The 20,979-nt window shown below is 55.7% G+C and overlaps 2 protein-coding genes across 2 annotated transcripts; both read right to left on the bottom strand.

The window, feature by feature from the left end:
* Positions 1-623: 623 nt before the first annotated feature.
* Positions 624-7,735, bottom strand: LOC119096565 (choline transporter-like 2). The gene is made up of 3 exons (XM_037219470.1): positions 7,130-7,735; positions 890-2,282; positions 624-661 (listed from the first exon to the last, which is right to left on the bottom strand). The coding sequence occupies exons 1-3, from the start codon at positions 7,733-7,735 to the stop codon at positions 624-626; spliced, it is 2,037 nt and encodes a 678-aa protein (XP_037075365.1).
* Positions 7,736-9,979: 2,244 nt separating this feature from the next.
* LOC119097102 (GATOR complex protein WDR59) lies at positions 9,980-13,954 on the bottom strand. Its single transcript, XM_037220149.1, has 4 exons — positions 13,943-13,954; positions 11,887-11,983; positions 11,305-11,458; positions 9,980-10,975 (listed from the first exon to the last, which is right to left on the bottom strand). Exons 2-4 carry the CDS (start codon positions 11,980-11,982, stop codon positions 10,836-10,838), a joined length of 390 nt encoding a protein of 129 aa, XP_037076044.1. The 5' UTR covers position 11,983; positions 13,943-13,954; the 3' UTR covers positions 9,980-10,835.
* Between the last annotated feature and the right edge of the window lie 7,025 nt (positions 13,955-20,979).

Below are 20,979 nucleotides of genomic sequence, written 5' to 3'. Positions count from 1 at the left end.
TCACCTGCCAGCCGGGCGCGGCTGGGGGCCGGTGCTATGCTGCTGTAGATCGTCGCTGGCTGGCCCGGCTACGTCCGGTGCTGACGTCCTCCCGCACAGTGACTGTTTTGTGGCGGATTGCGGGCTTTTGTCTGCGCTGACCGATGGACGTTGAGCGCTCGGTATATACCGCATGCCAGGTGCACAGGCTGTTTTGCATGCGTGCACGCGGGTGTGTGCACTGGCCACCCATACGTGCATGTCAGCGCATGGATGCATATTGCGGTGTGGGTTCGAAGCTCGTCCGTACCATTTCTTTGTTTATTTTTTTGCAGAGCAAATGGAACATAACCACTGAAAATTACATAGGTCAACAAACTCGCAAACCCGCACCCCACCACATTTTACCGAACTCAACCTGCGACCAGACGCCCTTCACTTTCCAGCTGTTGAGAACGAATGGCTTTCACGCGCCCCGTCACTCGCCCTTCAAACGCGACAGCGATTGACAGACAAAATGCATGCACTCACTCTGCGTCCAGTGAACCGTGGTGCGCCTCCCGTTGTTGACGGCTCATACCAGGCGAACGGCCCGGACGGTAGGCCGTAACACACAGCCCGGAGCGGCACGGGACCCCAGACCGCTACCGTTGGCGGGCTGCCAGCCATCCAGTGTTGCCCTCTGTCCGACAGGGTCGGCCTCAGGGCGCCGACCCGGCGGGCTGGGACGCGGCAGGGGTGGCCGGCCGGTCGATGAGGCCCGGGTCCCGGAAGGTGGCCGGCGTCGCCACCGACCGCACGCTGCTGCCCCTTTGGCGGCTGGTGGGCCGGGGCGGCGAGGGCGCCGCCGGCGCCGGCGGGGGCGGGGGCGGAGGCGCCGCTGGCGCCGGTGCCGGCGCGTTCCGCACACCCAGCGCCGACGCCAGCCCCGCCGACATCATGTACGGCCGCGTCGCACTGCCGTCGTTGTGCTCCAGGTCAACCATGACGCAGTAGAACAGCGCGTCGACGCCCATATCGAACAGCGCGAATGTGGTGCCCGCCACAACGTAGGCAAAGGCGGCGCTGAAGAGGGACGGCAACAGCCAGGGCACGGGATCGGCTTCCACGGCGGCCATCAGCAGGTGGCAGAGCAGCACGCTGCCGGCTACGACCAGCAGCCGGCCCAGCAGCAGCACGAACGCCGTTATCGAGTCGGCCACGGCCACGCGCGCCACGTTGCGCATAACCACCTGCAGACCACGCTTGCCGCCGACGCACAGGCCGACGCTCTCCAGAGCCGTGACGATGTAGGCGCGCCGGTTGATGAACTGCAGGCAGTTCTCGAGACACCAGCAGCAGCAGGCGCAGCAGCAAACGGCGGTGCGCGCTGCGCAGCCGCCGTACTTCTCCAGCCGCTTTTTGGCGGCCATCAGCAGGCAGCGCGCCAGCCGACAGATCGTGATTAGCAGCGAGCCGAACGCCGCTGTGCCGCCGTGGTAGGTGAGCGTGTGCACGTAAGCCAGTGCGGGCACCGTCAGGCGCAGCCGCTTGCTGCTGCTGAAGTACCAGGTGCAGAAGGCCATCGCCACGGCGATCTGGTTGATGGCCGTCACGAAGCCGAAGGCCCACACCAGCGCGAAGATGTTGTATGCGTAGATGAACAGCGGCTGGTTGCTGCGGCAGGCGGCGTCCGGACATTTGTCGCCGCACTGCGCCGCGAAGTCCTGCTGATAGCAGATTTCGCCCTCTTGGTAGTCAGCCCCGCAGCCATAACATTCGCCCTGCACGTGCCACTGGTGGCTACTACCGAACAGGAACAGGCAGACGAACACGAACATCAGACAGACAGACAGCTGGAGGATAAAGCTGAACACGGGCACGGTCAAGATGGGGAGCATGTCTCCGATGGCCGTGCTGCACTGCTTCAGGAGCGCCACCGCCAGCTTGATACGCTTTCTCAGCGCGATCAGCAGCACCAGCATGAGGACGGAGAGCACGGCGCAGATGATGAGCAGCACCAGCCAGAAGGTGGGCACCCGCGTGTACTCGGCTGGGTCGGCGCTCATGCCCACATCGCCGAAGGTGAGTTTGCCGCCGGGCTCAGCCGACAGCGCCTGGTAGCGGACGCCGCAGACGGCCGTCAGCGCCAGCAGACCACCGATGATGCCGAGCAGGCTCAGCCAGATGGCGGGCACCACGAACCAACGCAGCAGCAGCACGAACAGCAGCGACAGCACCAGCGGCAGCACCAGGCTCCAGCACGTCAGGCCAGCCATGTGCTTGACGACGAAGCGCATCTGGCGCACGGCCGCCGCCGCCGCCTGCCGGCAGACGCGCGCGGCCGGTCGTCAGCGCTCGACGCCGTCGCTGCGGCGGACGCCGGGGTTCGGCCTGCAGTGTAGCACGCTTGTATCCGAATCGCCCTCTCACGTATGAAACGACAGCAGTTATTCGCACGCGTTTCGCGGGAGGTGGCTGCGAGTTCGGTGCTGGCGTATACCACAGCGTACGGTGAAGTGAGGGGTTCTAGAAAGATTTCATGCGATTACTGAAATTTTGTATATCACTGAGCTCAACAATGCAAAGAAAAAAGGGTGTGTGCATTTAAGCAACTTTTAAGGAGAGAGCCTTCTTGATTTTCTGCAGTATCATGCCATTGGTTGGTGGTACAGACTCGAATTACATAACACTGAATTTGTCACATCGAAATGAACCACTCTGCATGCTGTTTTACTGACCTTGGCATATGAACTTGACATAAAATCAGGATTTTTAAAACAAATTGTTATATTTGCAATAACAAACGTGACTAACGCGTAATAAAAAGCACAAATGCGATGGACGTCATAAGACAAAGCAGAAGTTCACCAACGTATGCAATGAAAAAGCGCAAGTGCAGACATGCGCTTTATTTTGATGGTAAAGAGTGTATTTCAGCGCAGGTGAGGCCAATCGTAAACACATACAAAGCTCGTAGTTCGAAGCGGCAACTAACGCTGGTGATGATTTTGCCGTAGGTCGGCTGGAATCTGATGATCGATAGCAACGGGCTTAAACGTGGGGAGAGCAAACCCAGGCGCTTTGACCCGACTTTAAAGTGGACGTTGTTTGCAATGCCTTTTGGAGTATCGTGGACAGTGTCCTCCCCACCTGCCCTGAAGAGATCAGCCTGTGTGTAGAAGCTCATATCGCATTTCCTCCAAAAGTATTCATAGATTGCATCACGAAGCGGGCAATCTCAGCGTTCAACACATACTGTATTACGCTCGACGTACTGGAAATAGACCGCAAGTCCGCACTTTTCTCATAAATGCATTATCGGCCCAAAAATTCGCAAAAGCAGCGGGTACCGACATCATGTATCGAAAGATCAGCTGACCTCTGCAACAGACGTCATGGGCGCACTATCCATGTGTGCATAACATCAGCCCGCTAGATTCTGCACGCTAATGCTGTCCTGCCTTTGCAGCGCAAACCAGAAGCCGTGCTTGTGCTCTGGCATCGAGGGCAACGGGGTTTCCACGATTTTGTCGATCTTCTATTTGTTCAGACAATGTGGTTTGGTGCGATCTTCTGAGTCTTCTTTTGGGTGAAATCAGGTTCTTGGGAAACTGAAAATCTTCTTTGGGTGGTCTGATGATCGAAAGTTATGAGTACAGTGGCTAAAATTCACGACTTGTTTTGCGCCGGACAGTTGTCAGTCGTTTGGTTATTTGGAAAAGATCCCTTTCGACCAGAAATGATTATTTCAGGGCTATGAGATGAAGAAAAATGGTTTACGGTGGGGCAGGCTTGCGTGCGCCTGGAGGGGGGGGGGGGGGGGGGCAATCACTGAGCTTTAACCCGCTGTGCGCTTGGCACTCGGTCGGGGCCTGGTTCTCCTTCCCATGGGGCCTCTGCTCACTCGTGGGTGACGCATGCAGACGGACAAGCGGACACAAGGGGACGCCCCGGGCAAACGCAGTGTCGCGAGAATACAGGATGAAGCAAGACAGAGGGTGAAAGGGTTGGATGTGTCTGTCAAGATCGTCGCTTTCTTTTTGTATCGATGTGCGAGGAAGCGTCAGTACGTCGCGGCAATGTCTTCTCCATCTGCTGTTGTCTTATGCCACAGGACTGCTAGTAGCTTCCTCGACCTTTTTACTTTTCCTTTCTTCTGAACGGTAGCAAATGTCTCGCTAGGGGGGGGGGGGGGGGGGGGAGGGGAGGAAGACCGTTTTGTGGAGGAAGGATAGGAATCAACGTTATCTTCATTGGGTCGGCGCTGCAAACGTGTTCGTAGTCATCACTTTCGCGGTCCGCCCTGCTGTGGTGTTGAGCTCTAGTCCCGGCCAAATATAATCTGCTGTCCTGGCACTGGTCGCACCCGTCGACTTACAAGAAGCCAGCTCTTTCTGGGGCTCGATGCGCTGATTGCCCGTGGTGCAATTGGCGAGTACAGCTCTCACGCTCCTTGTCGCCAAGTTTAGTAAAGCTAATGTTCATCTGTTTTAACTCCCTTTGATACCACTGGAAACCTATTTGCCCATGCTTCTCAGTGAAGTGTTTATGCATGCCAGTGGTTGTTATAGTGGATGGTAGATATATTCTCTGTCGATCTTGGTCTTTGGCGTTCCACTTCTTCTTCCGTCCTCCCTTTCAGCATTGGCGAGGGCGTCCCGGAGGGCCGGGTTGCTGTGAATCTTCAGGCCCACTGCTGCCAAAGAGAACCGCTTAAGAGTACTAGTGGTGGGCTAAGGCCGGACGATTGCGAAGTCTTCGGCAGGGCCGGGGGCGCTGAATCCAGGTGGTGGCTGAGCAGCAAGCTGGTCTTCTCGAGGACCCCAATCCTCCCATAACAGGGCCTTTCTAATGTTTGTGGCGAAGGGAGTAGAACATCGGGAACACTCTCTTCGGAGTGTTCCAGGAGTTCTACCCCATCCCTTCAACCGGCGTCGAAAGTAGAACACCTCCAAATTTAAAGCGCTAATCATCGGCAGGACCAGCAGCACTGGAGCAGAGCGGCAGCCTGCCGCAGCGGGGCGCCGGTGGGACCACACGGCGCCAGGGAAACGGAAGGCTGTGGATGGACGATGGCGAGCTCTCCGGCAGTGCCAGGCGGCGTCAGCGAAGCGGGAGGCTGTGACTGGACAACAGCGAGCTCTCTGCCAGGGCCAGCAGAGTCGAATGTTTTGTCTGGTGTCACTGGTGGATGGAAGAGGCCGCAAGAACATTATGTGTAAGGAAATATGATAGGACGATTGGCACAGAAGCGAGGAATCAAAGTGAAAAAGACTTTTAAAGGCTGTTTAAAAGACATTTTTATCGTTACCGTCAAGGACCGTTAAAGCTGGACTGGCTTGGTAAGCGGAATATAACGTAGACAAAAGTATGTGACTGAAACGTAGAGTAGCGCAGACAAAATTGGCGTTGTTTCGATGAGACGACTGGGAAGAAATCGACATAACATGGCAACTATCGTAAACACAGCCGAAACGTGCTTGTAAAAATAACGCTTTATAGCTTAACGATGCAATTTCGTCCTTCCCGTGTGAAGTCGCCGATATCCTATCGTGACGAACGGGGCGAAACAACCAATGTCTCTTATGAATCCAGTCTTTCGTTGCGATTCGGAGTCAGACGTCCAGCGAATTGAGGTATTCAGTCCCATTTCAAGGTCGAAGATCGGTCCCTTGCACAGGAACACCAGCCAAAATGATCTGTTTGAATCGTAGAGAAGAGGGAAGGTCACTATGGTCGCCAGTACTTGAAGCATACTATTTATTTAACGGATACCATGGAAGCGGCTGCCACGCAGCGAGAACTGTAGGCGATCGTTCCTCTCCAGATTTGCCCTTGGTATGCCGCATATGCGCGGTGGCCCTAGCCGCAAGCGGCAATACTTCACATTTAAACTGCGTGGCCAGCACGCAGTGGCTTGCACCTCGACTTTCGTACGCCCTTAATACGCGGGCGTGCAATTGACCACGCGTGATTTTGGAATTGGCTTGATTCAGTCCGTTGACGTCCTATCTAAACTTCAATAATCAGGCCACCAAAACAGCCGCCCCAAGTCCAGCAAACCAATAAATTGCGCCAAGCCTTCACGGCGCAAAAGTGGATACGGATAGCAGATAAAAGCGGATGTTTACTTTAGTGGTTTTGGCTGCAGTGGCACGTGCGCGCCATGGGCGTACAAAGTTAGCGTATGACTGAATCGAAATTCTTACCAAATCAAAGCGATCTGCGTCTCGGGGAGCGAGCTACTCGTATGCTGCTTTGGAAGTGAACAATCCGCGACTAAAGCATATATCATCGAAAGACACGCCTCGAAATAAATGCAAGGCTTTCCTGGTTCAGACTTCTCCACCCTACGTGCGCGATGTTGTTCCCACGATTCGGCCAGATGCACCTCCTTTTTGGAGAGTCGGGGGAAAACGCAAGTGGCATTACCGACATGCAGTCTATCGAAATAGTGCAAGTGCAGACACGCGGTTTTTAGTAACTGAATCGACGGAGATAAAGAACTCGGGTTTTTCGCCGTAACTCACAGCACTTGCGCTTCTTTTACGTTGCAGATCGGCTTTGTTCCGCACTAGCGCCTATTTTTTTTTATCACATTTTGGGGTGATGGAGATCGGTATTGCGAACCTGATAGCCTAGAACTCAAAAATGGCAAACATTGTACTGGTGCTTCATTTCCTTTGCACGGCAGAGCTGAGAAGTGCACAGCTGACCTCGCGATTCAATGGAAATGTTTACATGAAATATAATTATTGTTGCCCTGTTCGGGTCGTTGTCTGGCTGAATTTTAAAACTGTAAGGTCAAAGGAGAAGTGTCGGAAGCCACTTTCTGGTGGTTCAAAAGCATACATTCCTGTGTTCTACGTGGAAGTGCAAAGTTGTTGGCGTATACTCGCGAAAATGCTCATCTACTAGCTGTAAAACATGTAAATGCCGATTCATTTCAGTATTAAGTTTGTACGTTTTTGCCGGTTATCTCCTGCTTATGCAACTGCAACCAGAAATTGGCGTATCTGCTTTTGCATACAGCACGGGTAAAACTAGCATCTTTTAACAGACCTTTCGAGACGTTGTGAACTACTAACCCAGCAACAGAGCATGTGCGACGTGACCGATCCCGACAGCCGTCGCTTCTGCCTGACGACGCGCGTCGCGTCTCGCGTACCTGCACGACTCGGCGGGAGATGGCGTCCTTGTTATCCGGCTCTGACGGCGGGGTCACACTGTCGGGCTGGCTGGTGCTGCCTGGTTGGCTGGTGCCGTTCAGCCGACTGGTGCTGTTCGGCCGGCCGTGGGCCGCCTGCAAGCGGTACTGGACCCCGCTGCGGCTGTGACCGCGGGCCTGTCGGTCGGTCAGTTCTTGGCGCAGGGCCTCCGAGAGGTTGTTCAGCTTATGCACCGAGTCGGCGACCGACACGGGCAGGCAGCGGCCGGACACCGGCCGCGAGCGGGTGTACCACGAAGGGCAGTGGTAGCCGTCCGCCAGCCGCTCGTACGGCATGGTCATGTCGGTATCCGGTAGGCAATACTTCAGGTTCTTTTTCAGTTCTTTCTCCAGCGTCAAGTTGTACGCGGAGTTTTTCAGAAGGTCTAGAGGTGCACGGAAGAAGTACGTGTCGGGGCACTTTTCCACGCAGATCTGCGGCGTCGCGCAGCCGAAGATGGCGGAGTTGGCTAACGCGCACTTTGTTAAGTCGAAAAAGAACACATAGGGCTTGTTTTCGTAGCCCTTGTCGACGCCACAGATGTTTCCCTGAGTGTCGGACGGCATGACGAAGCGCCTGATAGAGCCGTGCGACGCGGCGATGCCTGCCGCGATGATCCACGCAGTCAGAGCGGCGGCGAACACCAGCAGGCAGGGCAAATCTGTACAGCTGCGGCTGCGGGCTATCGGAGAAACGTTTGCCATGTTCGCGCTACGAGATTGCACCCTTGCTGTGACAATCAGTGTCGGACACGAAGATGCCGATCATGCCTGCCTTGCAAGACTAGTGCACGAACTGCACGCCCGACTGCTTAAAGCTTATCTGTGATTTGCATCACATATTGCGTACATAAAATTGGTTGTGCACGTCTAGTTCGAAAATATGCATTATTAAACCATTGACGCCTTAACGCTCATCGACGCATGGTCCGCTTACGGAGAAAATGTGTTAATTTTTGTGTTGCACGCGCATTTGTTGGCTTGGTATTCGCATGTCCGTCGTGCGCCCCAGTTCATAATAATGCATCACGAACAGAAACCGCGAGACCGGCGTGTTCAGTGAGCCCCTACATAGTTATGTGCAGGTCCTGGGGTTCATCAAGTTATCAGACATGTGTGATCAATGCGATTACCTCTTTAAATGACATGTTGTCATTGGCCGTGCTGTCTCGTCTCAGACCTATTATGCCGTCGGACAGGTGGACATACTGAAGGCGGAGCTTCACCGCGCTGTGGCTGAGCGGGACAACATGGCGGCCCAGCTGCAACGCATGCGTGCTATGGAACTACGACAGCAATAGCCTAGTGGGCTGTCAGCGTGTGGTCCAACGAGCTGGACGGTATGCATGAAATGAGCTGTGCTCTAGTCCAATGGTCCGTGTCAGTGCTTACCGAACTATCAGTGCTGATCGACGCGCGTTCCGTTGAGATGGTTGATCGCTGCCTAGTAAGGCCGGCTCAGCGTTCCAAGCTGTGCTAACGGACAACAGCAGCGCTTGGGTCTGTCCGCCAGACTCCAGCGCAGCGCTGGGCAAGCTGCGCTCTTTGTATTGGTCCGTGTGCTCCTTTGATCGCACCGACACCCGTGTAAAGATAAGTTGTAGAAGTGTGTATACATTCGCGGAATACTATGCCCATGTATGCGTGCTTAACTGCGAAATGTCCAGGTTGTTTACCAGAATAACGTGGAACACAACCGACTTCAAGACAAGGGGAGGACGTATTCTATTCATTCGTGTCATGTGGCTCCGGGTAATTTTCATTTTGCGTTACCAGCTGTGAACATCAAAGCACGTCCCTTCAATCCAAAGCATTTCATCTCGTGAGGCAGCTTAAACCCCTGACCGAAGTCCATGCGTATCTGTGAAATCATGTTAGTAGTCACAGCTGTAGACTACGTGCTGCAGTGAACTTAGGCACGTATATGCTAGTCATTCGCTTTAAATATCCCCACTTGAGGTCAGCGCTGCTTCACTAGTTTTCTCACACCTTTCAGCCTGTGTGGCATGCTCGTCATCTGCTCAACTGCGTAAATAGAAGCTTACTCGTGATCTCCTAGGTTAGTGGTGTGTGCGTGTGCAGAGCTTTGTAACAAGCGGCGCATCCGCCATGGTCGTGTCGAGCGCATGCTTATTTCACGCGTAAATATATGCGATATGCCGGCGCTGTGTTATCAAGTGAACTCAGACATCGTGGGACCGTTCAACACGCGTGGCGTTTGTTTATTTGGTCGCAGCTCTTTTCGGCCACGGTCGACACTTTCAGAGCAAAAATTGTCGCAGGCCTTGGTATACGAGGTGGTGAGATCGCACTGCACGAATACGGAGTGTTATCACGGCCGCCAGGTCCCACACAGAACACGAGCCGCGTGCGCTCGGGCGTGGTCCCCAAGTGGGACAGCCACAGGGCCGACTCATAGCTGGTGATCAGTACTGGCATGCGCCGCTCCCAACCGCCACCGCGTCGACAGTCAAGCGTGTACGAGCGCCAGCCGCCATCACTTTCGTGACAGGCCAGGCACCCCCTCTGCCTTCGTTGTACATCTGGTGAGCGACGGCTGTCGTTCAGAGGCCGTTCAGTGAAGGCTGTCGTTCAAAGGCCTCTCTACATGCGCTGGGTACGCTGTTCTCGCAGCTGGCGGCCCCACCCGCGTCGGTTGGAGTCCAGGCGCATGGCCGTCCGTTTTGCAATGTCCGTTCTTGTAAGCAGCCATATAGGAGCAAAGTGACCATTGTAGTCGGCGTGTCCTAACACACCAATTAACAGCAAGAGAACACCCAGAGACACCTCCCAGCCTTCTGGTTACTACCGGCGAGGCCAACTCTTGGTTCGTTGTCTCTTCTCGCTGCACCCCCACTGACCGTTACACGAGTGCCTGAGTATCATTGTATTCTCTTCGCCACTTCCCTATCGCAGTGGACTCGTCACTGAGAACGGGTTCTGGGCATTGTCTTCCGACACATTCAATACGTAAGGTGCACAGGCACGATCACATGTGATAACGCGGTATACCCCGGGAACTCCCCACACACCAGCCACAGCACAATGTACCGAGCGTGCACCACTTCCAGCACGCCTCCGCCCTCTCCCCTCCGGCGACGATACGAATTTGTGTCTCAGCACCCTGTACAAGCCGTCCCCTAAGTGCTACTCGAAGAGGTTTGTGAGCACTTCCAGACGCCGCGAAGCGCCGAGCGGCTGTGTTTGGCAAGGCGGCGAGATCTTGGCCCGTGGCGACAGGCCACCGGCGGCGACCTGCCCGGGCGGGTCGTGACGCACCTCCGCGCCGGCCGCCGGGCAGACGCTGCGCGTGCGCGCCCGCCGTGCTATCCGCGGCGAGACGCGGCCCGCTCGTAAGCGCGCTATCGGCACGCACCACATGTGTCTTCCGTGACGTGATGTCATATCACCGCCGTCATCATTATCACTCGCTATCACACGGCCAGCCAGTACACTCGTCCCCGTTACAGGGTCTCCTAGAAGCTACGAGACAATCCCCGACTTGGCATGACAACGCACTCCAACATACGATAGCATTCATGTCCGTCTTTTCTCACCCCGAGCTGACCCGGGAGGGTGACCAACCTCACACCCGTCTCCCAGCCGATGGTGATAACGGACGTGACCCCCCGAGCTTCGCTGACCAGCGGCGGCGCCGGCCGACGGCTCACTCCTGGAACGCCTGCTGGAAGCCGGTAAGACAGCGGCAGCCGCAGCCGGTGGGGCAGAGCTGCTGGTCGCGGAACCACTGCAGCATGTGCTGCAGGTGGCCGCCGTGGCCGCACAGCAGGCAGAACGACGACATGCCTGTCGCAGGGCGCCGGCAGCTGGTCAGACGCCAGAGCGCAGGCCGGCCGGCTGGTCGCAGGGCACGCCGCAGCACGGCACACACACGCGCGCTCACGTGCAGACGCCACAGTCAGGTGTAGCTGGGGGGGGGGGGGGTGATACGACAAAACACACCGGCACAGAAAGGCACCGGATGTATCCCAAGAGCCGAGGAGAATGTCAGCAGTGCTTCAACGATTCAGCCAACGACGCGAAATTCACGAGCCCTCTGACGGCCACATGTCATACTCCACTTCACGCATCACACTTCCATCACGGACCGGCCAGCTGGCGACGTGGCTGCTCACCTCGGACGGAGACGTGGCAGATGATGCACGTGACGGCGCAGCGCCGGCACAGCTGACACTCGGAGCCGGCGAAGCAGCGGCCGCAGCGGGCGCACTCGGTGCGCACCTCCAGGCCCGAGTGCGCCACCGGCACCGTGCTCACGTACTTCAGCACCTGGCGCCGGGCGGCGGTCCGGCGTCACACGCGTGCGACGGGCGGGCGGCGCCAACAGTCCGCGCTCTAACGCGCCAACGGACTCTAACGCGTACGCGCCGTGCGACTGCGTGCGTGACCAGTGTAGGGGCCCAGGTCCAGCCAATGTCAATACACTTGAGTTCCAGATATATGTATGAAAGCGAATGGCGTATGCGGAACCTAAGCAAACACCGCGATAGCTGCCGGAATATTAAAATTACTAAAAAATTATGAGTCGTAAAAAGCCAAATGACAAAAACAGATTCGTCCCCCAGCTAGGGATGCCGGTGCCCTAAGCAGCGCTCAGCTGTGAAGAGCACCCACTCAGGACCCTGGAGATCCAGCTGATCCCCAGCAACTGAAACAGAGCAGCACGGCTGCGGCACCGCGTCGACGGCGACGCTCACCTGGGCCCTGTGGATGTGCAGCTGCCATTTGTACAGAATGTCGGCGTAGATCTTCTTATAGCGGTCGAACTCGCACTGACGGGCCGGGTCCAGCATCCTGCCGGCGCGGTCCGGCATGTCACAGGCGGCTGTCTCCCTCCCCCTCCCCCGCCCCCCTCCCTCCCCCCCTCTGGTATGCACGCCCCCGGGAGGGATAGCGGTGGTGGCAGGGTCAATACGCTCCCGAGCGGGGGGATTCGACCGCCGGAGGTTTTTTACAGAATAATTTCTGAACGGGGCAGTGTTTGCGGGTGCCAAACTTTGCCTGATTATAGGCAATTGAATAGCGTATCTTTCAGTACATAAAATAATCAGGTCGTGGCTCTCTGCGAAGGCCATTTGGAGGGAAACTATTCAATCTGATGCGAACAACGGGGCGTTAGACGAAGCTATGCATATTAACGATAGTTTTTATCAATAAAACGGTTTGAAATGTCTTACAGCAACTCCCACCGACCTAATGTCAGGTATGAAGATCATACAGAGGTCAAAACCAACCTGAATTGTTACTCAAGACCTTGCACTATGAGGTAGTTTCTGATACTCATTTCGAAGTTGTTAGTAACAGGAACCAAAAGATACATCTTCCACAAGCTTTTTGAAGGCCAGTGAGGGTGAGTGATCTGTAATGACCCCAGTTCAAAAATTTGCTCGGCAAGAACACACCGCCCAGCGTAATCTTTAGACGCTTTATTCAACCGCAAACATCCATATCGTGTAGGATTTTGGTTGCCACGACCCTGTAAAAGGCAAGCAGAGATATTTTACTTCAGAACGGGTATCTAGGCCCAAGGCAGTCACATCAGGAGATCGGGATGCACTTCGGACACCATTCTGGAGTCTTGACCTCATTTGACCTTATATGACCAGTTCATACCTAGGAACCTCAAATTTGGAACACACACAGATCAGTGAGTTCACATACAAGCCTAACCATCACGCGAATTTCGTGTCTCTAGCTTTTCTTAGCTTTTTGGGATGTCAGGGGGTCAAAATGACCGCCCACCCGAGCGAAGGGCATTCAACCGGCCACCCGGGCGCGTGTTAAGCTGCGCGTTTGGGAGAACAGAAATACCGGGTTAGATTCCTCGCGGTACTCGCCCCCCTGCCAGGGTGAGAGGCATGCATCGCCATACAGCCTCAGCAGCTGAGAGTCTCGTAAAGCCCCAACGGCGCCGGCGAGCGTCGTCGTCCGCTGCGGCGGCGGGGCCGCGCCGAGACGCGACGGAGGCGGTGACCGGTAGCGACACCGGTAGCGACACCGGTAGCGACACCGCTCAGCCGTCGGTGCCGTGCAACAGGCGGACTCGAAACGCCCGGAGTCCAGTGACACCAGTGACAGTGTCATCAGTGACACAGCGACACCAGTGGCGCAGTGACACCAGTGACACAGCGACGGCTACAGCGCAGTAGGACGGACAGGGATATATTTCTGGACAGAAAACATACATTTTACAAGTCTAGGTACTCCAGGATGGTAATAACTCCGTCACTGGGTGCGTTACCGGGACTTAAAGCCCGGGCCATTCCATCTGTGTTGCTTTTTTGGCGGAGGAGGGGGGGGGGAGGGCACAGAAAAATCGTCGCCTCCATCACGGGGTCATGCCAAGATCCCGCCCCTCTCTCCACTGGTGGCATTTCATCCCGTCTTAGGACTCTCACAGGCTGTGCTGGTCCGACGGGGCCCAAGATTCCAAGATCGACTTGAGCGAAGTAGCCGCCGTTCAGCAGTAATCCCGCGTGACCCCGCCGACTTGGGCGGACAGGACCAGAAGCCACCCGCAGCTGTTCGCGTGCGAGCGAGAAGAGCGGTACCAACCGGCCGATGTTCTCGCACGGGCAAGGAGGACCCACCACAGCGTCTGTTCTCGTCCTGTAAGCGGGAAGCGCTACCCACCACCGGCTGTTCTCATGCGCGAGGGGACAAGCGCCACCTGTCTGCAGTTGTTTCTCCTTCGGGTGGGAAGGATCGCCACCCACCTGCAATTGTTCTAGTATGGGGAGTACCGCGCACCACCTGCAGTTGTTCTCGTGCCGGGGAGTACCGTCACCACCTGCAGTTGTCTCGCTGCGGGGGAGTACCGTCCACCCACCTGCGGTTGTTCTCATGCGGGGAGTACCGCCACCCACCTGCATTTGTTCTCGTGCTGGACGCGCTCCTCAGGGCGGCCGGATCGGGCGTCGCCAGCCGACTCTCGTCCAGCACGTCCGACCAGGAGTTGCTGCGGTCTCTGGCGCGACACGGCCACGCCCAGGCCCTCGAGCGTCGGGTGACGGCGCGTGTCGGTCGGGTGCACGGTGTGGTACGGCGACTCGCCCGGCTGCCGGCGGCTGGCGCGGGTCAACCCGGCCGCACGGCACGGCACGAACACGACACGACCACGGCACGGCACGTTGCGGCCCAGCACGGTACGGCACGGTGCGCCCAGCATGGTACGGCACGGCATGGCGCGCACACGACCACAGCACGGCACGGCACCGGACGGGGCGAACACGGAGCCGACACGGCATAAGGACGACGGTAGAAGGACGCACAACGCGAGGTTCCAGGGCTGAAATGTGAATGTGGCGCTCTGCGCTATGGTGTGTGATGTACGTATCTCCAATGAGGTAAGGTCTTTCTTGTCCAGCTAAAATATTTCACAGTAGTCAGCTACCTCTACGTAGATTCTACCCCTTCATGGTGTCAGGTTCCTACGAGACAGGAGCACGAGACTGGTACTGGGATGGACAGATACTGCCAAGAGCTTATCGAGCTACGTGCTCAGCACGACCCAGACGTCTGGAGTCAGACGCAAGCCACGGATACACCAACAGCGCACCAGAAAAATTGGAGACCGACTGAGCACACAAAGCGAAAGCTTCGTAGTTGAACGATGCTGAACAGTACGTCATGTTTTTCGCTTCGACTGGAAAAGCTGTACGATTGCATACACACGCCAAGCATATAAAAACCTTCATGGTGTTCATCTCACCCAGCGATAACTTAAGCACGGTGCTGATGTGAGTTTGTTAACATTCCCCACGCCAGTTAGTTCCAGTTCGGCACCGGCCGCCGGCGACCACACACTCCACTAAACGCTCGACACTCAGTGGGTCCAGTCTGATAGTGGCATGATGCAAAACCAAACAAACTCGCGCAAACGCAAACGGCTCAAGGCTAGCGCATCCAATCCTGGCGAACGAAACCGAACGGCCCGACGCCTGCTCGGGCTGCGAGTCTGCGCGTGTCAGCCGGGCCCACCCAGCGTGACCTCACGACAGGGCGTTTCTCGGTCCGGACAGGGCCGCGGCCGGGCTGGCAGGCATGTACGTACGAGTAGGTCGGGACAACGCTCTACCGTCTACAACACTCATCTAGGGCGGCGGCCATGCAGTTATTCCCGGGAGGGCTGGGGAGGTCGGTATGTACAACCGGGTTCGAGGCACGGCGTTACCTTTTTCAACAGACCCAGCTGAAACACAGGAGACTGGTTACCGAGCTGGCCGCCTGGGCAGCCGCGGCGGCACCAGCCCCGCGCCGCCGCCGCGCGCTGACACGGCGTCGCTAACACTCGCTGCCTAAGGACGGCTCTCGTTCAAGAGTGCAATAGAGGCCACACCAGAGGCAGCCACTGCAAGGGTACTCTCTCTGTGCTGGGACTGCCGTTGAGCCAAGACCAAACGCCTTCACGTGTGAGTGCCCGGTGCAATCACGTGAAACGGCAATGCCTCGGTCCAAGACAATCGATGCAAGTATGGCTGGCGTTACATGACTGTCAGATAAAAAAGACACTGGAACGATGCAGCCGACATGGACCAATGACGGGGCTCATATCACTTGCGCGAATGACGTTTAGAAGATGACAACGTAATACTTTGCTCGACCAAGAAGTGAGCACGGAATCATAGCCAGTCCACATTCTGGGCACGACACCACCCGAATCACCGGCTTATAAACAAACATAGTGTTCTACGCTCATGACATAGTTTGTCAATCACCAACAGCGGTCAGAGCAGCTAGCAGGCACATCCCGGCCGCCAGCTGCGCGGCTAGAGCGGCCGGTCTGGCCGGCAAGCAGCGGGCCAACTACCACGGTCGGGTGCGAACAAAACAGAAGCAATCCAAGCAATCCGCCACCCCCTTCCGCTGTATTAGCGCGTGGAAGGTGGTTTCAAAGCCAGTTTTCTCTAAACACTGTGTAGAAGAGCGTCAACTGAGTGTCTCCTTTCAACGCGCAGACTGCTATCCTAGGTCGCGGTGAACAATTGGAAATGCGATATGAGCACACCTTCAACTGATACTTTTCGTAGGGAGGTGCCAGAACGTTTGAAACGTGCCTTCCAATTTTCCATGGCGGGACCACTGTCCACAGTACCGATTCAAGACTATGTTCAACACAATGCAATGTCCCGCGCTCAGACAGCGAGATGGCAACACATGACAGCGCTGTTTGACATGACACGTGCTTCATCTACCACTCAGTGCTACCAACCCCGGCCACCAGCAACGACACACTTCCCGAAAGCAATCGCGCGATAGGCTCCAACACATTTCCCTCGAATAATGCAGCTCTAAAATGCCAACGAATGCAAATTGTATGATTGCGAACCAACCGCGCCTGTGAGAACATCAACTCAGGCCCCGCACTGTTGCAGTAGCAATCGAGTAGAAAGCGTCAGCTCCGTTCGGAGGAGTTTTGTTGACGCTACAAAACATTTAGAGGCCGGACCAATACAAATATAAAACTGCAAGCAACTCGAACGCATCGTCCAATAGGAACGTTTAGAAACACTATTTGATCGGTAGACTATCGTGCATACAAGAGACTAAGTTCTAATCAGCACCAAAAAATATAGGGAAGCGAAGTGAAACGAAAGAAAAAACAAAACCAAGGTGCATCTCAGCGTCTTTGATCAGCATCTAGGGCCACGCAGTACTGCCTTCGGTATGTTGCCATTTGGAGCTTATATCCAAGTAATCCATTACGGCCTCATCCCTTGTTGGCCGAGATGAGAGCTCGCAAGAGCCGGCAGGGCCCATCCGACTACATTTGAAACCCTTGTCGCCATTGCGACAGACTGCACACTCCAACTGAGACCCCAAACTCGAGCCGCCGCAGGGCAGTCCGTTGGATCAACACCTAGTCTACTACGCAAAGACGACCGCCTGTCGCTACCGACCTACGGACGACGCGGCAGGTCCCGCCCTAATGAGCACCACGCGACGGCCCGACGGCCGGAGCAAGAGGGGCCGCTGCGGCCGCGACGAGCCAGCGTCAGCGGGGGGAGCAGATCGGGCAGGGCGGACGCGGCGCGGGGGCGGGGGCAGGCTGCATGCCGGGGCCGCCGGGGGCCAGCGTGCGGACGGACGGGACGGGACCAGACGCCACACAGGCAGCCAGCACAGTCGGCGGACGCCGCGCGCCTACCTTCATCCACCACTTGTTGGGAACGGGCAGCTGGGGAAGAGACCACGCGGTTGATCGGGACCCACCGGTCCAACACAGCGGTCGGTTTTGACAAGGCGAAAGTAGGCGAGCGGCACCGAAGACCGGTGCCAAACACGATCAGCACGGCCAGCACTTAGGCCTGCACCATCCGCGCTACAGAACATCAGCTCCTCCGACGCTTATCGGGAACTTTTGAGTGGGCTGTGATGGTGACTCCCAGGCTCTGGCCTACCTTTCTTTCGACCCGAAGGTCAAAGAAATTCACCCTAACCTCATGATCTCCTCGCCACACAACAATCTCCTCCTCCCCGCCAGCGGACTTAAGTGACATCCGGTCGAATTTCTCTATCAGCGCACCACTGGATGTCTCGTGAACGTCAAGGTTGATACACCAATGACAATGGCGGTTACAACTTCGGTTAACACTCAACGCATCAACGCAATAAACACACACACACACGCACGCACGCACGCACGCACGCACGCACGCACGCACGCAGCATATATATATAATTATATATATATATATATATATATATATATAATATATATATATATATAATATACATATATATATATATATATATATATATATAACGCATATATACGCATGCACGCACGCACGCACGTATGTATAGATCATATCATACATATATATATATTATATATAATATATATATATATATATATATATATATATATAATGCGCACGCACGCGATATAGATATATAGATATAGATATATCTATCTATCTATCTATCTATCTATCTATCTATCTATCTATCGATCGATCTATCGATATCTATCTATCTATCTATCTATATATCTATCTATCTATCTATCTATCTATCTATATATATATATATATCTATCTATTATATATAATATATATATTATAATATATATATATATATACACAATTACACCCGGACCACCAGCCTCTTGAACGCACTACATCCGAACACAGCTGTACAACAGTGACATAGCAATACTGTTACTTTACGGCCGTGTCCGAAGCCCCCTGCACGACAATATACACAGTGGCGGGCCCACCCGCGCAGCAGAACCGGACAGCAATGCCTTGAGTGGTCCCCGGCCGCCGGGCAGCCGCGGCGTCGCGCGCTGCCCGCCCCGCCACTCACGCTGCTGTTCTCCAGTTGGGAGGCGGCCTGGTGCAGGCTGGAGACCGGCTGTTCCGTCTTGGTGCCCAGCACGCAACAGATCATGGCCACCGTCTGTACGTCACGCGCGCGCAGATAGTGCGCGATCCTGCCGGCGGACGCGGCGGCCGACTGTCAGACGCGGTGGCCGACTGTCAGGCGCGGTGGCCGACTGTCAGGCGCGGTGACCGACTGTCAGGCGCAGTGGGCGACTATCAGGCGCGGTGGGCGACTGTCAGGTGAGGTGGCCGACTGTCAGGTGAGGTGGCCGACTGTCAGGCGCGGTGACCGACTGTCAGGCGCAAAGGGCGACTATCAGGCGCGGTAGGCGACTGTCAGGTGAGGTGGCCGACTGTCAGGTGGTGAGGTGGCCGACTGTCAGGCGCGGTGACCGACTGTCAGGCGCTGAGCGACTGTCAGGTGAGGTGACCGACTGTCAGGTGAGGTGACCGACTGTCAGGTGAAGTGGCCGACTGTCAGACGCAGTGGGCGACTGTCAGGCGCAGTGGGCGACTGTCAGGTGAGGTGACCGACTGTCAGGTGAGGTGGCCGACTGTCAGGTGAGGTGACCGACTGTCATGTGGGTGGCCGACTGTCAGGTGAAGTGGCCGACTGTCAGACGCAGTGGGCGACTGTTAGACGCAGTGGGCGACTATCAGGTGAGGTGGCCGACTGTCAGGTGAGGTGGCCGACTGTCAGGTGAGGTGACCGACTGTCAGGTGAGGTGGCCGACTGTCAGGTGAAGTGGCCGACTGTCAGGCGCAGTGGGCGACTGTCAGGCGCAGTGGGCGATGTCAGACGCAGTGGGCGACTGTTAGACGCAGTGGGCGACTGTCAGGTGCGGTGGGCGACTGTCAGGCGTTGACCGGGACGGCCACATGGTTTCATCACCCTCGAACAAGAATGGTGCCATACGACATACCGGGACATCGTCACCCATGCGGTACACTTCGCAAAGCGCAGGGGTCGCTGAAGTGAGATATCGGGCTTGGTTTCCCTCCAGTCCACCTTGCTCTTTGAGTTCACGAGGCCACTAGGCAAACAGTGTGCCTCATCAGCAAGCCAGAGACCGTAAATGAAGTCTGGTCGCTGCTGGAGGCAGTCAGCGAACCAGTGACACGTCGACATCCGTTTCCCCATGCCTTGAGTTCAAGGTCATGGAACACGCCTGTGTGGTATAACGGGTGTAGTTTGACTTCTTTCCACAATCCTGAATAATCTATTTCTGCACAGCTCGAGGTCTTGACGGCGACGGCGTAGCGTAGTGATTGTGTGAGCTCCGTGTGACTGACACCAGGACGACGGTGATGGTGGGCTGGTTTTTGTGTTTTTGAAGATTTTAGAAGAATTATTTGAAGGTTGATTTTGATTTCCCAGTGAGTAGCCTTGCCCGGGAATAATGATCAGAATGTACACCGTTCTAGGCACTCTGAATTCCCGTTTCTAATAATAAATTGCATGTTTAGGGGCATCGCGTCTTTTAACACTAAAACTGCATACAAACTTCAGGCGGGTCCATTGGAAAGATATGGTTGTTCTATTTCGTAAACACCAAATGTGTTTACCTGACCGTCACACCCCATTTCAATCCAGCGTTAACTCCAGTAATAATGATCGTTTCTTGAAAAGGATATTGTGGCTCGTGTATTGAATGTGAATTACTGCGTGAAGGAAACACGTCTTGTTATACGTGTATACTTCAGGAAAGTGAGCGCCACACCTTGGGAAACATCCTGCTCTTGTCTTGTAAAAGACCTTAAGACTTAAGCCACTGACTGTGGTGATTGCGGATATTTTCAAAGTCTGCAACTGAAAGATGTTGCTTATCTCAATGTTGGCTGCAGTGCTAAGACACAGTAAAGGACGAAGACAGACGTAAAGGACTGCGCATCGTCAGATCATCCAATGATGTGAGCGCTACAAGGCTCATAAATCGCAGAGTGCGTAACAAATTGACAGGCAGGCAGTTCCATCACGTTTTTTAAGATGGTTTTAGCAGTCCTGAACACTAGTCAAACAGGGCATACGTATTATGAGACATCATCGAACACAGCGAGAAAGAGGCAGACAGACAACACCTGTGGACGAACAGGTACACTCGAACCCGGTCCGGTCGACATCGCACCACGCGCAGAGCGCGGCGCCCCTGCGTCACTGACAGTGTGAAGGAGCGCCACAGCGGGGCGCTCTGACCGGCGGCGCGGCACCGCTGCCGGGGGTCAGCCGAAGCGGGCTGGCGGAGCTCACCGGGAGCCGCACCGCACGCCCAGACAAGAGGTCGGCCTGGAGCGGGCATCCGGCCCGGCGGCGGGGTGACGGCGGCACTCACACAGAGGCGACGAAGGTTGCGGCCGAACGGGTGCTGCGCCCAGGGCCGGCCGGCGTTCGGGTCGGGTGGGCGCCCCCAGCGCCGGGGGCGCCACACCACAACCGATTTCAGGTCTGTCAGGATCTGTCAAAAC

This window comes from Pollicipes pollicipes, unplaced genomic scaffold, assembly GCF_011947565.3.
Source record: "Pollicipes pollicipes isolate AB1234 unplaced genomic scaffold, Ppol_2.1 Scaffold_4295;HRSCAF=5057_pilon_pilon_pilon, whole genome shotgun sequence".
Lineage (NCBI taxonomy): Eukaryota > Metazoa > Arthropoda > Thecostraca > Pollicipedomorpha > Pollicipedidae > Pollicipes > Pollicipes pollicipes.
The sequence above is the reverse complement of the archived record's forward strand: the minus strand, read 5'-3'. Positions and strand labels throughout refer to the sequence as shown.

Bases quoted from the DNA above. Each gene is read 5' to 3' on its own strand.
- LOC119097102 (XM_037220149.1), bottom strand. From the start codon at position 11,982: ATGCTGGACCCGGCCCGTCAGTGCGAGTTCGACCGCTATAAGAAGATC. The intron at 11,459-11,886 runs GTGAGCGTCGCC...GCCCGGCGCCAG, and splicing joins TGCACATCCACAGGGCCCAG to GTGCTGAAGTACGTGAGCAC. The intron at 10,976-11,304 runs GTGAGCAGCCAC...GCCCTGCGACAG, and splicing joins CTGCCACGTCTCCGTCCGAG to GCATGTCGTCGTTCTGCCTG.
- LOC119096565 (XM_037219470.1), bottom strand. From the start codon at position 7,735: ATGCCGTCCGACACTCAGGGAAACATCTGTGGCGTCGACAAGGGCTAC. The intron at 2,283-7,129 runs GTACGCGAGACG...GTCTGCCGGCAG, and splicing joins TCTCCCGCCGAGTCGTGCAG to GCGGCGGCGGCGGCCGTGCG. The intron at 662-889 runs GTGTGCGGAACG...CCTGTCGGACAG, and splicing joins GGGGCTGGCGTCGGCGCTGG to AGGGCAACACTGGATGGCTG.